The 15,113-nt window shown below is 50.2% G+C and overlaps 1 protein-coding gene across 1 annotated transcript in view; it reads left to right on the forward strand.

The window, feature by feature from the left end:
* Positions 1 to 800: 800 nt before the first annotated feature.
* CHSY1 (chondroitin sulfate synthase 1) overlaps positions 801 to 15,113 on the forward strand; it is a 78,348-nt gene continuing 64,035 nt past the window's right edge. The window contains exons 1-2 of the mRNA XM_077317373.1: positions 801 to 1,150; positions 14,209 to 14,704. Coding sequence (XP_077173488.1) covers positions 816 to 1,150; positions 14,209 to 14,704 — 831 coding nt within the window. The 5' untranslated portion in view covers positions 801 to 815. The remainder of the gene's footprint in view (positions 1,151 to 14,208; positions 14,705 to 15,113) is intronic.

Raw genomic sequence — 15,113 nt, forward strand, 5'->3', positions numbered from 1 at the left:
GCTATAAATCATCTGGGATTGGGAATGTCACTTACTACAAGTCAGCTAGGCCTGTTTACAAACCGTTGGTCAATTGCAAGCCCAGCTGCTCCTAGGCTGGCCTTGCCCTGCAGCTGGAAAGACGACCTCTGAAGTTGGGGTTGCCACCTCCGGGCTGGGGAATTCCTGGAGATTCGGGCCCGGGGAAGCCCCACAAAGCGGCCCCCTGATCCCTGCAGCGGGGGCTGGAGAGCTCTGCCTGCCCCGGGGTGGGCTAGTCCTGGAGGTTTGGGGGAAGGGGAGGGGGCTGCGGGTTGCGCCCTGCCAAGCCTCCCGCTTCCCCCTGGAGGCAGGCAGCCCTTGGGGAGGGGGAGGCCCGGCCACGTGGCACCCCGGGGCCCCTTCCCGGCGCTGCTCTCGCCTGGAGGAGGCGGCGGCGGCGGGGGCGGTCCGAGCGGGGCTGGCGGCCGGGGAAGGAAGGCAGGAGGGCGGCGCCGGGCAGGGGCTTCCTCCTCCTCCTCCTCCTCCTCCGGCCGCTCCGCCCTCTTCCTTCCTGCCTGCCCGCCTGCCTCCGTCCCCCCCGGCGCGCCATGGCCAAGTGAGCGGCTGGGGATGCGCGGCCAGTGCAGCCGGGCAGGAGCAGCGGGGCCTGGCTGGCCACGGGGGCGGCGGCGGCGGGCCGGGAACAAAGCGCTTGGTGGCGGCGGCGGGCGGCAGGGGGTCCCCGATGGCGGCGCTGCTGCAGGGCGGGCGCGGGCGCGGCGCGTGGGGGCGGCGGGGCTAGCGGGGGGCTGGCGGGGCGCGGGTGCGGGGGTCCTCGGGGGCGCGCGGCGGGCATGGCCGGCCGGGGGCGCCGCTCGTGGCTGAGCGCGCTGCTGGGGCTCGTGCTGGGCTTCGTGCTGGCCTCGCGCCTCGTCCTGCCGCGGGCCGCCCAGCTGCAGAGCGCCGCGCACCGCCCGCGGGCCCGCCCGGACGCCTGCCGGGGACGCCTGGCGGCGGGGCTGCTGCTGCGCGGGGACGCCCCGGCCGGCCTGCTGTGGCCCCGGCAGCCCGAGCCGCCCCGGCCCCGAGGACCGCAGCAGCCGCAGCGGCAGCAGCCCCGCAGCTTCCTCTTCGTCGGCGTCATGACCGCCCAGAAGTACCTGCAGAGCCGCGCCGTGGCCGTGCACAGGTGAGCCGGGGGTGGGGGTGGGGGTGGGGGTGGGGGTCACGCACCCTGCTCGCGGCCTGGCCCACCTCGCAGGGACGTCGTGCAGACCGAGCCCGGACTGAGCCTTCCTTGGCCAGCGCACCCCATCCTGTGATTTTGTCCTGCGGCTCATCCCGGGAGGCACACCAATGCGATCGGCCTCCATTCATTCCAATGGAGATGGGGCAGCTCAGGTCCGGCCCTCTCCTTTGGGGAAAGGAGCCGCTGCTTGAGTTGGGCTTGCACACCCAGCCCGGCTCCCTCTCAGGGCTCTCTCTGTGCAGAATATGAACTCTGGGATCTTTCTGCAGGGGGGAGGCGATCCCCTGGACACCTCGTGGGGCTCGGATGGGCTGGTGGACTCTGATCTGAGCCTCCAGGTTTGCCCCCTATGAAGAGGTTGCTGTGAGGGTTGCATTGGGGGAGAAGGGAATCAGGGCGATTCTTCCTCCACAATCCGCATCTCAGACCCTAGACGCAATTTTGGGGGAGTCTTGCTGCATACCTGCTCTTTTGAGCAGGTTCAGGGTAAGGCTCTCTGCTTTACTGTGTTGATAGGATTGCAGTCCAGAAAGGAGATGTTTCACAGGTTGGGCCTGTGAAAAGCAAGGTTTTTTCACTTCTTTTTTTCAGGAGAGAGTCATTTTCTGGCCTTGCATTTTGAGCTTTCGAAGACAAAGTCTTTGGCCTGTTTCATGCCCAGAACAAGAGAACCCAACCAGCTGTGCTTTTTTGGGGGGATTCATGTTTTCCTGCCCCCTGAATGGGGCATCTTCTTTTCCAGCTTCTTTTGCTCAGCTGGCGCCGGAGAGAATGCCTAAAAAGCAGCTTAGGTGGGGAGTGATGAAACCGGGTAGAGACATGTACAAAATAACCTCGGGGAAAGAAATTCTTAACAGCCTGGGCGTCCTTGCAAATGAGGCGCTCAGGAGAGCATGGCCCGTGTTTCATGTTGACTGCTCCTGCCTGTGTAAAATGCCAAATTTGTCATGCTCTTTTGTTGGAGGGCATCTTGATCCTTAAGGGTACAGGCAGAACCATTGACCTGATTTCTATCTTACCTGGAAGCCCTTAGTTCAGCAGGCGGGATGGGTTGGGTGTGTTCGAGACCATGCCGCTCCCAGCACCTCCATGCATTTCCAAAGCGGGAAAGCTGGCTGGGCTGCTTGGTGGATTTATTAACACGCTAAGAACCTATGAAGAGCCCTGCTGGGTCAAACCAGTGGCCCGTCTAATCCAGCATCCCGTCTCATCCAGCGGCCAATGGGTTAACTCCGAGGGCCAACAGCCGGACATAGAGGCTGAGGCCTTCCCCTGATGTGGCCTCCTGGTTTTTGGAAATTTACTGCCTTCGGATTTGACTTTTAGTGGCTAGCAGACCTCCCTTCTTATTTTAAAAAGGTAAAGGTATCCCCTGTGCAAGCACCGGGTCATGTCTGACCCTTGGGGTGACACCCTCCAGCGTTTTCATGGCAGACTCAATACGGAGTGGTTTGCCAGTGCCCTTCCCCAGTCATGACCGTTTAGCCCCCAGCAAGCTGGGGACTCATTTTACCGACCTCGGAAGGATGGAAGGCTGAGTCAACCTTGAGCTGGCTGCTGGGCTCGAACTCCCAGCCTCATGGGCAGAGCTTTCAGACTGCATGTCTGCTGCCTTACCATGCATGCTCATATGAAGTAGGAGCCCTGGGACAAGGGAGAGTATAGGCTGGATCCATTTCCTGTCCCTGGTTAGCAACATATAGTTTCCTCTTGCAGGGAGCAGCTTGGCTAGCATCTTGACTTGGTTCCTGATTTCAGGGCACTGTTTTTTCCCCCGAGGCACCTGGCAATGGTAGTGCCTGCTGTCAGAAGTGGTACAGCCCCACTGCCTGCTTCTGCGGTGTGTGTAGGCCAGGACTGAGCTGTTGAATGTGTTCAAATGATGGCCAGATCACAAAAGCACTTGTGACACTTGGAAGGCAGTAGCAGCTACCTGCCCCCCCCCCCATTAATCCTGTTTGTGTGCAAAGCTGCTTTGTTGCCTTTCCAGTGGGTGTCAGCTCTGCATATCTTTCCCCCACCTGTTTCTACATCACTGAATACACATATTTTTAAAAGGTGGTTAGAGGAGAAGGTTGCTAATTCCAAAAGGACAAAGGGGGACGGTCCTTAACAAGAAACCTTCTGAAAACAGGCCCAGGCCCAGGCGCTGGCTCCAGTCTGCATGAATGGAAGCAGATAGGGATTAGTTCTCTTCCCAAGGCACAGACTTGCTCTGATATTTATCCCTTCCTTCCTCCCAGGAGGCTCCTGGCTCCTCCCCTTAGCATAGTCCTGGCTCTGTGAGAGAGTGAAGTCAGTGGACAGGGGGACAGTCTAGGAGACCCTGGGATGAATCACCACTCGTGCCTGGGCGACCTAGCCTACCTCGCAGGGTTGTTAGGTTGAAACAGAGAAGGGAATGATGAGGGCCACTTTAGGGAGAAAGGGGAGGTATAAAGGAAGTGAATAAATAATACATGGAACAAGGTTTGAGTCTGTGGCTCAAGGTTTTATTCTGGGGAGAAGCTTCTATCAGCCTTAACTTTGCTGGGCTTAAAGGTGCCCCGTTGTTTGAGACCAACACTGCCACTTGCCTGAATCTAAGTAATGAATCGTCCTGGCTGGCTGGGGAATCTAAAGCCAGGCCTTCTCAAGCCTACACCCAAATATTTCCTGCTTATATTCCCCCCCCCCCCATTAGAAGGAGTTGTGTGCAGAGAAGTTGCAGGATGGCTTTGAAATGTTTATTCTTTCTTGGTAAGTCTGTTGTTTTACAGGCAAAGAAACTGACCAGCCTGAGGTTTCACACAGAGCTTCGTGGTGGAGGTGGGAATTAGATAGATATTGCACTTTAAATGTGTTTTTGGAGCTGGATTCTCCTTTGGGGAGCAGGATAATTATTTCTAGAGTGCACTGGAGGTGCATTATCCAGCATGTGCACAGTGGGCCCCAAGTAATTCCTTAAGGAAAGAGTCTCATTTTTTTAAGCTTTTCACTTTTTTCTTTAGTTTCAAGGAATGCCTTCCATGCCACGTTGCGTGTTGAGGAACCCTGGTCTGACAGCAGAGCGTTCCAGAGTGCAGAGCTGGATCAGGGTTTCATTTATATCCCACCTTGCTCTCCAGTGGAGACCCATAGTGGCTCTCCCCTGTTTTATCTTCACAACAACCTTGTGAGGGAGGCTTGGCTGTGCATGTGTGATGGGCCCAAAGTCACCCAATGAGCTGCTGTGGCTGAGGATGGATCCTTGTTCAACACTTTGTGCCACAATGGATCATGCAGGGCAGAGGGTGGGTGGGCCTCGGGTGCTACCACCAGCTTGATATGGCCCTCTGGCTGTGTGTCACAGGAGGGGGGATTTCCTTTAGGGAAGCTCCTCCTGATCTTTCCACTGAGGAACTCCAGGGTGCCCCAGTTCACATTTCAAAACCGCCAGCCTTAGAGGACAATCCCATCAATACTAGAAGGGAAGTATTTCTCTTGTCATTTCCTAAAAACACTGGCCCTACTTAAAAACGTGCAAATTACTCATGTGTAAAGAGCAGCCTCTGAAAGGCCTCCCCGACAGAAATATTGGGGTCTCGATGGGAGAACCATCCGCAGAACCTTTTGATCTCACAGTAGGGGTGAAGAACAAGATTCAAGTCCTCTTAAAACCTTAAAAGTCCAACAAGGTTTCTATGGTATATAAGCTTTCGGGAGCCGAAGCTCTCTTAGTCAGGTACCGCATTAGCTCTCCTAGAATCATAGAGTTGGAAGGGGCCATACAGGCCATCTAGTCCAACCCCCTGCTCAACGCAGGATCAGCCCTAAGCATCCTAAAGCATCCAAGAAAAGTGTGTATCCACCCTTTGCTTGAAGACTGCCAGTGAGGGGGAGCTCACCACCTCCTTAGGCAGCCTATTCCACTGCTGAACTACTCTGACTGTGAAATTTTTTTTCCTGATATCTAGCCTATATCGTTGTACTTGAAGTTTAAACCCATTACTGCGTGTCCTCTCCTCTGCAGCCAACAGAAACAGCATCCTGCCCTCCTCCACGTGACAACCTTTCAAATACTTAAAGAGGGCTATCATGTCCCCTCTCAACCTCCTTTTCTCCAGGCTAAATATTCCCAAGTCCCTCAACCTATCTTCATAGGGCTTGGTCCCTTGGCCCCAGATCATCTTCGTCGCTCTCCTCTGTACCCTTTCAATTTTATCTACGTCCTTCTTGAAGTGAGGCCTCCAGAACTGCACACAGTACTCCAGGTGTGGTCTGACCAGTGCCGTATACAATGGGACTATGACATCTTGTGATTTTGATGTGATGCCTCTGTTGATACACCCCAAAATGGCATTTGCCTTTTTTACCGCTGCATCACACTGCCTGCTCATGTTTAGTTTACAATCCACAAGTACCCCAAGGTCTCGTTCACACACAGTGCTACCTAGAAGTGTATCCCCCATCCAGTAGGCATGCTTTTCATTTTTCTGACCCAGATGCAGAATTTTACACTTATCTTTATTAAATTGGATCTTGTTCTCATTTGCCCATTTTTCCATTGTGTTCAGATCTCGTTGAAGATCTCCTAGGAAAAGTGTCTTCCTCTAAGACGAACTGGATTCAAATCTTGCTCATCTCCTGCAGGCCAGCACAGCTGCTCACCTGGAGGTTCCATTTAGTCATAGTTAATGGCCGTTGATTGACCTGTCCTCCTTTCCCTGTCATTTCTAAGGGTGGCTCAGTGGCCAAGGCCATATGCAGGTGTGATAAATCTCATACAGTCACTAAGAACTGTGCAAAATGATACCTCCATTTCTCACTCCTGAAGCCACTGCTTTCAGATTCAGTGCATGACTCCAAACTGGATGCTGCCTGCTTTTTAAACCACCACCTATTGTTTTTCTCTTGATCTACAATTTGGCAAGCTCTGCTGTGGGCAGACGGGTAGCCCAGCCAGACTTCTAGCGTTATCAAGAAGGCATTGTTGGCAGGTGAGGGAAGACCAAGTCTGCTGCTTTGCCAAATGTGCCAGCCGGGGGGGGGGGGATAATAAGAGTGTTCGCTGGCAGGTGGAAAGAAAAACCCGAGAATGTCAGGTCAAGGAGCAGGTTTAAAGGCAGGTAACAAAACACTTGAGGATTTCTATGCTGTGATCTGCCCTGGGCCAGCTCGCTGGGAATGGCGAAATATCAGTGTGGTCTGTAAATCTGTTCCAATTGTTCCACATAATATATTTCTGGTAAGGGTTTGGAGGAGGAGCTGGTCTCATGGCTTAAGTGCCACTCGGTGCTTAACACCCACTCAGAGCAGCTATCCCGCCCTTGAGTGCCTCCTCCTCCAACCGGCTTGCCTGTCTGTCCAGCGGCCAGCCAATCGCCTTCCATCCCCCACCCCTCACCAGCCCCTCCTCCTTCCACTTCCCTCTGAGGCTTGGAGGCTGCAGATCCCTGCTGTGTGAGAGCTGCCCCCTCCAGTGAGTTCCCTAACAGCTGCCTGCAGCCTTTTCATGTCCTGGGGGGAGGGGGAGGCCCTCGGCAGAGTTCTTCCACTCCACCCACCTAATCTACCACCCATTGTGTTCCTTAATGCAACGGGCTTGGCCCCTAGTAAATAAATAACACTCAGCAAGACCGAAGGAAGCACGTCTGATCTATTGTTGTCGGGCATTCAAAATCTCTAGCTCTTCCTTGATGCAACCCATGGCCCTCTTTTCTCCTAGCCACAGACCCTAGCAAAAGGCTCTTAACCCCCCCCCCCGCTTTGGCCAAGGCCTTCATTCATTCATTCATTCATTCATTCATTCATTCATTCATTCATTCATTCATTCATTCATTCATTCATTCATTCATTCATTCATTCATTCATTCATTCATTCATTCATTCATTCATTCATTCATATACTGCCCTTCACATAAAACGTAGAAAAGATACATAGAACTTCATTTTCATAACTATTTGCATACAACATAAATACTATGAACATTAAACTGTAACAGAGTTGCAAACTACAACAATGCGAACAGGTCCAGAGTAGAACACATGGGTGGGTTTTTTGGGAGGGAGGGAGAAGGGGCCCTGTAGATGTTGCTGGTCGCTCAATCTCTGCCAAATGCCTGGTGGAAGAGCTCCCTTTGGCAGGCCCTGCGGAACTGTTTGAGCTCCCTGGGCCACTACACCGTGGCCAATCTGAGCTCCTGGCAGATACAAGCAGATCGTGATGGTTGGGTCTGTGCCTAAGTCTCTGTTGATTGTCCCAGGGTGGAGAGGGGGGTCAGCTCTTTGCCTGTGCTTATTCCCTTGTCAAGTTGCAGCCAATTTGTGGGGAGTTGGTTGGTTTTTCAAGGCAAGAGATGTACAGAAGTGGCTTGCCACTGCCTGACACTCTGTAGCCACCCTGGACTTCCGTGCTGGTCCCCCATCCAAATAGTGGTGAGGCCTGACCCTGCTGAGCCTCTGATGTTGGACTAGCTTGGGCAACCATGTTGGGTAGGGGGAGGAAATCTGGCCAGGGCTTTATCTTTTGCCCAGCTCAAAGCGTTGCTCTAGACTTAGCCCCCAATTGACATTCCCTGCCAACTATGACGGTCAAATTAATTAGAATAGATGCCACCCATTAGCCCTGGAAATTGGATTCAGTTCCGCAAGCCACCAGGAAAACAAACAGGTCAAAAGCGCTGCTGTAGCTGGTGTGCCAACGGGCCAAATCCCTGATGAATTTGCAGCTGTTTACCAGTTTGCACCCATCCCTGCGAAATACTACCGGACTGATTGCTTCAGACTCTTTAGTAGACCAGAAACATCACACTCCCAAAGCATTAAATGCCGGACGTTGTTGGAATCCTGACAGCATTCCTGGAGTGGTGTGGGGAAAGCTGTAGTAGAGTGACACACGGAGATGACAGAAAAATTGGCTGAATGGGAAGCTGGCTGCAGCAGCAGCGTATGTCTGTAGGGTTGTGCGGTTCGGTGTGGTTCGGCCAACTCAGCGATCACCGAAGCGCCGGTGGCCGAACCACGCCGAAGCACACAACCCTATACCCAGACACTGCTGCAGCCAGCTTCCCATACAACAGACGTACAGGGGTGTTCCTCATGGCAAAAAGGAGTTGTTGTCATCGTACCCTGAAAGCCAAACCACGGAAAAGCCTCAGGCAGGCCTACCTCTCTGTCCAATTCAACCCGGAGTCTTTCCCTGTTTCTCACCGTCAATGCAGGCAGTTAATCTTTCATGATGCAGGAAGCAAGTAAAGGAAATTAATTGGCCTGCATAAAGGGAAGTCATTAAAGAAGAGTAACCTAGAGAACCTAATCTGGCCACTTTATCAAATGAATGTGCCCAGGGGTGGTGTGTGCATGTGGGGGGTCGGTGAGAGAATAAAGGCAGCTTGAAGTATATATAATGCATACGTAATAACAGTTAATAAAAAACTGGGCTCGAGGGCATAGCTGTTGTCTTCAACTTCTGCAGTGTTTTTTTTTTCCTGGAAATGCTTTAAAAAAACCCTTAATAAATGCAGGAAGGGAAAAAAATAGATTCAAAATGTGTTTGGTCATCTCTTCCTGGCACCTGGGGACTTTGGGGACGATGACTGTGTTTTATTTCGTTTTCTTGCTCGGGGGATGGTGGGATAGTGGAAGGAGAGGCTGTTTTCCTGGACGTGACCTCCAGAGAATGAATGGAGTATTCTCCTTGCAAGCGGATTACTGTAACCTGGAGGTGTGTCCGTCTGGATTTCAAAGTTACTGGCGGCGGCTAAAGAAAGGGGGGGGGGGGATGGAGAAGCATCATTTTTTCCCCTTGTCCCCAAAATGCAATTTGAAGGCCGGGGTGGGTAAGAACGGAAACTGTCTAAATGTGCTCCTTTCTGTCCCCGATCAACTGTCCCAAATTCTGATCCTGCAAGGATATATTTATATACTTTTGAAAACTGGGTTTTCATCAAGTACGGCTGCCCGAGCTCAACTTTCAAGGAATTTCCTCTGATGGGGAAAGATTCTCTGCTTCAGTCTTAGCTCCATAGGATATGATGAGGCTGGAAGGGGACACCCTCTTTGGGCGCCCCTAGAATTTGACCCCCTGGTCCAGAATTCTTGAAACTTGGGGGGCCTTTACAGAAGTGGGTCCTGAAGCTACACGGAAAGTTTGGAGCCTCTAACTCAAACCTCCCCCCTCCCCAGGCCTCAGAGAAGACGGAGAGTGGAAAATTCCCATTGACTTGAATGTCGCCATTGACTTTAATGGCCGAAATATTTCGGAGAGTTCCAAAAGGATTCAGCCAGCCCCGAATCCGAAACAGCTGTTTTGGACAGCTTTTAAAAGGTCCAAATGGGATCCCTCTGAACCTGAAACGGTCCCAATTCTTTTTTGGGGGGTGCACATGCCTAGAAGCCAATGCTCTTAACCACTACACCATGCTGGCTTCTTGAAAACAGAAGAGCACATGGCCATGGGCCAGTCACACTTTCTCTCAGCCGAATCTACTTGACGGAGTGGCTGTGAGGATTAGAAGAGAGGCAGCTGGCCGGGGACGTCACCATGAGGTCCTTGGATGAAGGACAGCACGAAAATCGAATAAATGGCTTAGGGACAGAAAAGCTGCCTCAGCTTTTGCGGCCAGGGCCAAATTAAAAGGTGCGCAGGACCAAGCCTAGGTGAAGTTTAACTGGCTTTGTAGCATTACCTCCCCCATCCCCCCCCCCATTCAAAAGTTATATTAAGTCACCACTCATAATTTGAGGAACAAAAGCTCAGGCCTTGAGTAGATCTCTGTTGGTCTTAAAGGGCTCAGATTTTGTTGTGCTACTTCAGACCGACACAGCTACTCATTTGAATAAACTGTAGTTTACTCCACTTGTGCAGAGTTCTGGTTAGTGTCAAACTTTTAATAGCACTGGGTCTTGTGTCAAAGTTGCTCAAAATGGGATTTTGGTAACCAAAGCTGTTTGTTATCTCTGACATGGCTGTGAGTTGGATCTCCCAGATTCAGGCTAGCTGCTGCAAATATCATCAAGGCAGGTATATAATTCAACCCATATAATTCAACTAGTTCAGCAGTGGAATAGGCTGCCTCAGGAGGTGGGGAGCTCCCCCTCACTGGCAGTCTTCAAGCAAAGGTTGGATGCACACTTTTCTTGGATGCTTTGAGCTGATCCTGCATTGAGCAGGGGGTTGGACTAGATGGCCTGTATGGCCCCTTCCAACTCTATGACTCTATGATTCTATGATCTTGCCCCCTTCTACCCAGCCATAGGGCCTCTGTCTTGGAGGGGTTGAGATTCTCATGACTCTACCTGAGCCATCCAGCCACAGCTTCCAAACAACTGGCAAATGTATCCAGGGGAGAGTCTGGCTGTCCATCCATTGGGAGTTCGAGTTGGGTGTCATCCACACATTGGTGACATCAAAGCCCAAATCATCAGACCAGCTGGGCCATGGGACACATGTACATGTTGAATAGCGTAGGGGGGAGTATTGCCCCTTGTGGTACCCCACATGGGAGCACCATGGGGTTCAACAGCTCTTCCCCCACAGTAACCCTCTGTGTCCAGTTCCAGAGAAAGGAGACCAGCCATTTCAGCATGGTCCCCCTAACCCTGGATCCGGCGAGATTGGTGGGGATGTGTGGAGTTTGAGGGGGGAGGTACCAAGATTCTATAATTTAATTTCCTCCTTTAATATGACCTGAGCAGTATCTTGCTTTTTAGAGAAGAATTTTCTTCACTTCTGTGGCATTTAAACAAATGGACCTCCTCTGTTTCTAATAGATATTCCAGATATTTTGAGCATGTCTAGACAGTCAAAATGTTTACCATCTCAAGAGCATCTCAGTATGCTGTGTTTTAATGGGCATTCCTACCGGGTTAATGGTTTAGTAATTGTTATCCAGGCTAGATGGTTAGTGATTCTGCTGCCTTCTACTAATATTTTGAATGAAAAGAAGGATAGACCCTTCAAAATCCAAGTCCTGTTTACATTTGACAGCATTTCTGATCAGTGCTTTTAAAAAAAATGCCAATTCTAAATGAATCCGTATGTTACATGTGTGTGAATTTTAAAAACACATGTGCCTATTTAAAAATCAGAAGGGGTATAAAACAGCCACTGTTTTGTTTTTTAAAATGTGTGGACAGATCTATTCCTTGTAAAAAAAGAAAAACAAACAGAAAACAACCCTGTGAGTTCCTGGTTTGAATATTTGGTGATAACTGTCCTTTGGAAGGTTCTGGTTTGGAGGGGGGAGGAGATAATTTGAGTTGGGGGGGGGGGCTCCATTGGAACATGGCATCATATAGCATGGGTTGATGCAGGCTTGGTTAGTTGTGATTTTTATAGCCCAGCCTTCCCAGTTGGCCTTTACCTTGCTGCTTCTTGTTGCTTCTTAACCACACTTAATTGTGGTTTGTGTGATGTCTGAATGCCCAGATCTCAAGGGCTTTGTTTCACAGCCCTTCCCCGTGTGTCCGTGTGGAATAGGGAGGGTGTCCTAATGACTCGGAACTAGAGAAGAGGCATGAAAAACCAAGATCTGTACAAGGAGCCCTTGCTTGTGTCTGAGAGATTTACTAGTGTTAGTTGCATGAGCTTCATTTTATCAGATAGGATTTGCCACCCTGGCTGTCACCTGAAGGAAGTCTGGGCTCTGGACTGTAGCCCCCCTCCACAGTGCTTTCCTGTACCCACTTACTTGGGAGCAAACCCCACTAAACATGGTGGGACTTACTTCCGAGTAAACATGAAAGGTTGTGCTAGTCCACTCCAGCTGTTGCCCCAATCCAAACTGTGGCTTGCATGCCCTCTGCAAACCGTGGTTTAAAGCTAGCGTGCAATCCTGGTTTGATGGAGAAAGGGGAAATCATATCTCCAGGGGTAATGGGAGATAATATAGTGTCTGGTGAATTGTTAAATGTGTGTTCTCTAAGCGGCAAAAGTGGTGCAAGGCCTGTGAGCACAGAGCTGTTTCATGTCGCATCCTGTTGTGGCTTTGTATAACGTATGAGCTCGCTGTGCGTTGAGTCACATTTTGGTATTTCCATAGAAATAACCATTTCTACTTCAAATGTACCATGAATTTCCTTTTGCATATGTCAGCAGTGGCGAAACGTGTCATCAAGCTGCCGCCAACTTGGTGACCCAAAAGGCTAGAGACAAACATTGCCTGCCTCTCTGTAGCAGCCCTGGATTTTTGGGGTGGGCTCCTGTTCAAGTACTTAACCTGCTTAGCTTCAGAGGTCTGATGACCTCCCCAGCCAGGTCCGGGCAAATATGTGGATATATAATAAGCCATCAGATCAGGTAATAGCTTCAGCCTTGGCCACGCCCAGAATCAGGGCAGACAAAGTCTTGGCTGTATTTCTGAAAGGTGCTCAGGATTAGAGCATTGGCAAACATGCAGAAGAGAGTGCCTCAAGGCTAGAACGTTTTTGAAAAGGAAGTGCTTTTCTGTATGTGTAAACATTCTGAATCGGGGAATCCAAGACATTTCCTGTCTTCTACCTGAATTCTATGAATGAGTGGGGCGTGCAGTGAAGAATGACCTTTGATGGATTTAATGTGCAGGGGTAGTAAAACTGCAGCCCTCCAGATGTCCATGGACTACAATTCCCATGAACGCCTGCCAGCATTCGCTGGCAGGGGCTCATGGGAATTGTAGTCCATGGCCATCTGGAGGGCCGCAGTTTGACTACCCCTGTGCTAAACCAAGTGCCTCTTCCTATTACCATTTCTCCCCTCCCTCTAAAGGTCATGTTCAATTCATATCTCGGTGGTGGAAAGTTTGGTTGGTTGGTTTGTTGGTTGGTTTCTTTGTAGTCTGCCTTTCTCACTTGGACTCAAGGTGGATTACATGGAGGGGGTTAGCACACCTGGTGGATGGTACAGTCAATAAGCTCTGCCATAGAATTAGAACCAGTCAGAAAGCTCAAAACCCAACGGAAGCCAAGTCTGAGTAGTAACACGGCACATTTTTTCCAAACAACTTTGTGGTGTGTTTAGTGCAGTGCAGCTCTGTAGTGCAATTCTGGGGGGAAATCTTTAAAGAAATAGAAGCTTCATTAGCTCTTCTTAACTTATTTTTGAGTAATAGCATGTGTTGCGAACAAAAAAATAAATGGTTAATTTTATGATTGTAGCTGCCAGGATAGTTATTGCTAACAATTGGAAAAATGCTGAAAATTTGGTGATAGATAAGGGGTGGAATAAACTAAGGCAATTTATGATACTAGAAAAAATAACTAACAATATAAGAATAATTCAAAGAGTCTGTCAAAGGAATGAATTTGGTTTAGTCTGGAAAAACATAATAGAATACAAAAAATATTTAAATGGCAATGTTTGGGAGTTAATTATGTAAATATGTCACTTTGTGTATTTAGTTAATCATATTGTGTTTGTTTTGTGGTTGTTTGGGTCTTTTTTGTTTTTGTTTTCCTACACAGTATTCGTGAGGACACTTATTTTTTTCTTTTTTGTCTAAAATAAAAATACTGGGGGGAAAAGAAAAACCGTCTTGAACAGTTCAGTTTGGCATAGGAGGGTTGTTCCATAAAGGGCTTGGAGTGGCGGCATACAAATATAATCTACATACAGAAATAAATCCATCCATTCATTCATCCTTACATTCAGCCTGGGTCAGCAAAGGGCCTCCGGGATGAGAATAATATGCATGCGCCATCCAGTTCCCATCAAGTCCCAAACAACTTGTGGTGACCCCATTGGGTTTTCAAGGCATGTGAAGTTCAAAGTTGTTTTCCTGTGGCTTACCCGGACTTCCTTCATACTCTCCTATCCACGTACTGACTAGGGCTAGTCCTGTTAGCTTCCAAGATAAGATGAACTGAGCTAGCCGGGTCAAGGGAATCTGCCTTACAATGCCTCAAAAAATGTCCAGGCTCAAATTTTAGCTGAGTTTCCCAAAGGAGGGGACCTTGAAGTGCAGCTGTGCCTCTTCTCCCCGTTTCCCCTACCCATTGTATATTCCCTGTATCTGAGCAAGTGGCGTGTCTCTAACTCAGTTTGCTCTTTTGCCCCGCAGAACTTGGTCTAGCACCATCCCTGGGAAAGTGATGTTCTTCTCGAGCGAGGGCTCGGACACTTCTCTCCCCATCCCCATCGTGTCACTGCCCGGCGTCGATGACTCTTACCCTCCCCAGAAGAAGTCCTTCATGATGCTCAAGTACATGCACGACCATTACTTGGACAAGTACGAGTGGTTCATGAGAGCCGACGACGACGTCTACGTCAAAGGAGACAAGCTGGAGAGCTTCCTTCGGAGTTTGAATAGCAGCGAGCCCCTTTTCCTTGGGCAGACGGGGCTGGGCACCACTGAAGAGATGGGCAAACTGGCGCTGGAACCCGGAGAGAATTTCTGCATGGGGGGCCCAGGGGTGATCATGAGCCGCGAAGTCCTGCGAAGGATGGTCCCTCACATCGGGGAGTGTCTCCGGGAGATGTACACCACCCACGAGGACGTCGAAATCGGGAGATGCGTTCGAAGATTCGCAGGCGTACAGTGTGTGTGGTCCTATGAGGTATGTTGATGGTGGGGGTGCCGTCCGTGTTTGATCCCCTTTTTCTTGATTGATTTGCAGTAAAGAGGCAGACACAAGTGGCATGCTATTCTGGCAACTGTGGGTTTGCTTGGTGTATTAGTTTTTGCCAAAAACGTGTTGGGCAAGTAGGCCTGAAAGATACTGCTCCTGAAAACTGGAGTGACATTGGAGGCTCCCTACTCAAATGCACCAGCTCTGAGTTTGGCAAATGGGGTCACTCTTCAGTTAATGGGGAAAAGTCGGTTGGGGGCAAGTGCCTTAAACAGGGAGATCAGTCCTTGTGCAGTCTGCCTTGAGCCTCAGTGACAAAGGTGGCCTATAATCAAATATATGTTCACTTAAGGTTAGATATAAGCCCTACTTTATACAGTAGTTAAAGACACCCAGA

Source organism: Paroedura picta, chromosome 18 (genome assembly GCF_049243985.1).
Source record: "Paroedura picta isolate Pp20150507F chromosome 18, Ppicta_v3.0, whole genome shotgun sequence".
NCBI classification, from domain to species: domain Eukaryota; kingdom Metazoa; phylum Chordata; class Lepidosauria; order Squamata; family Gekkonidae; genus Paroedura; species Paroedura picta.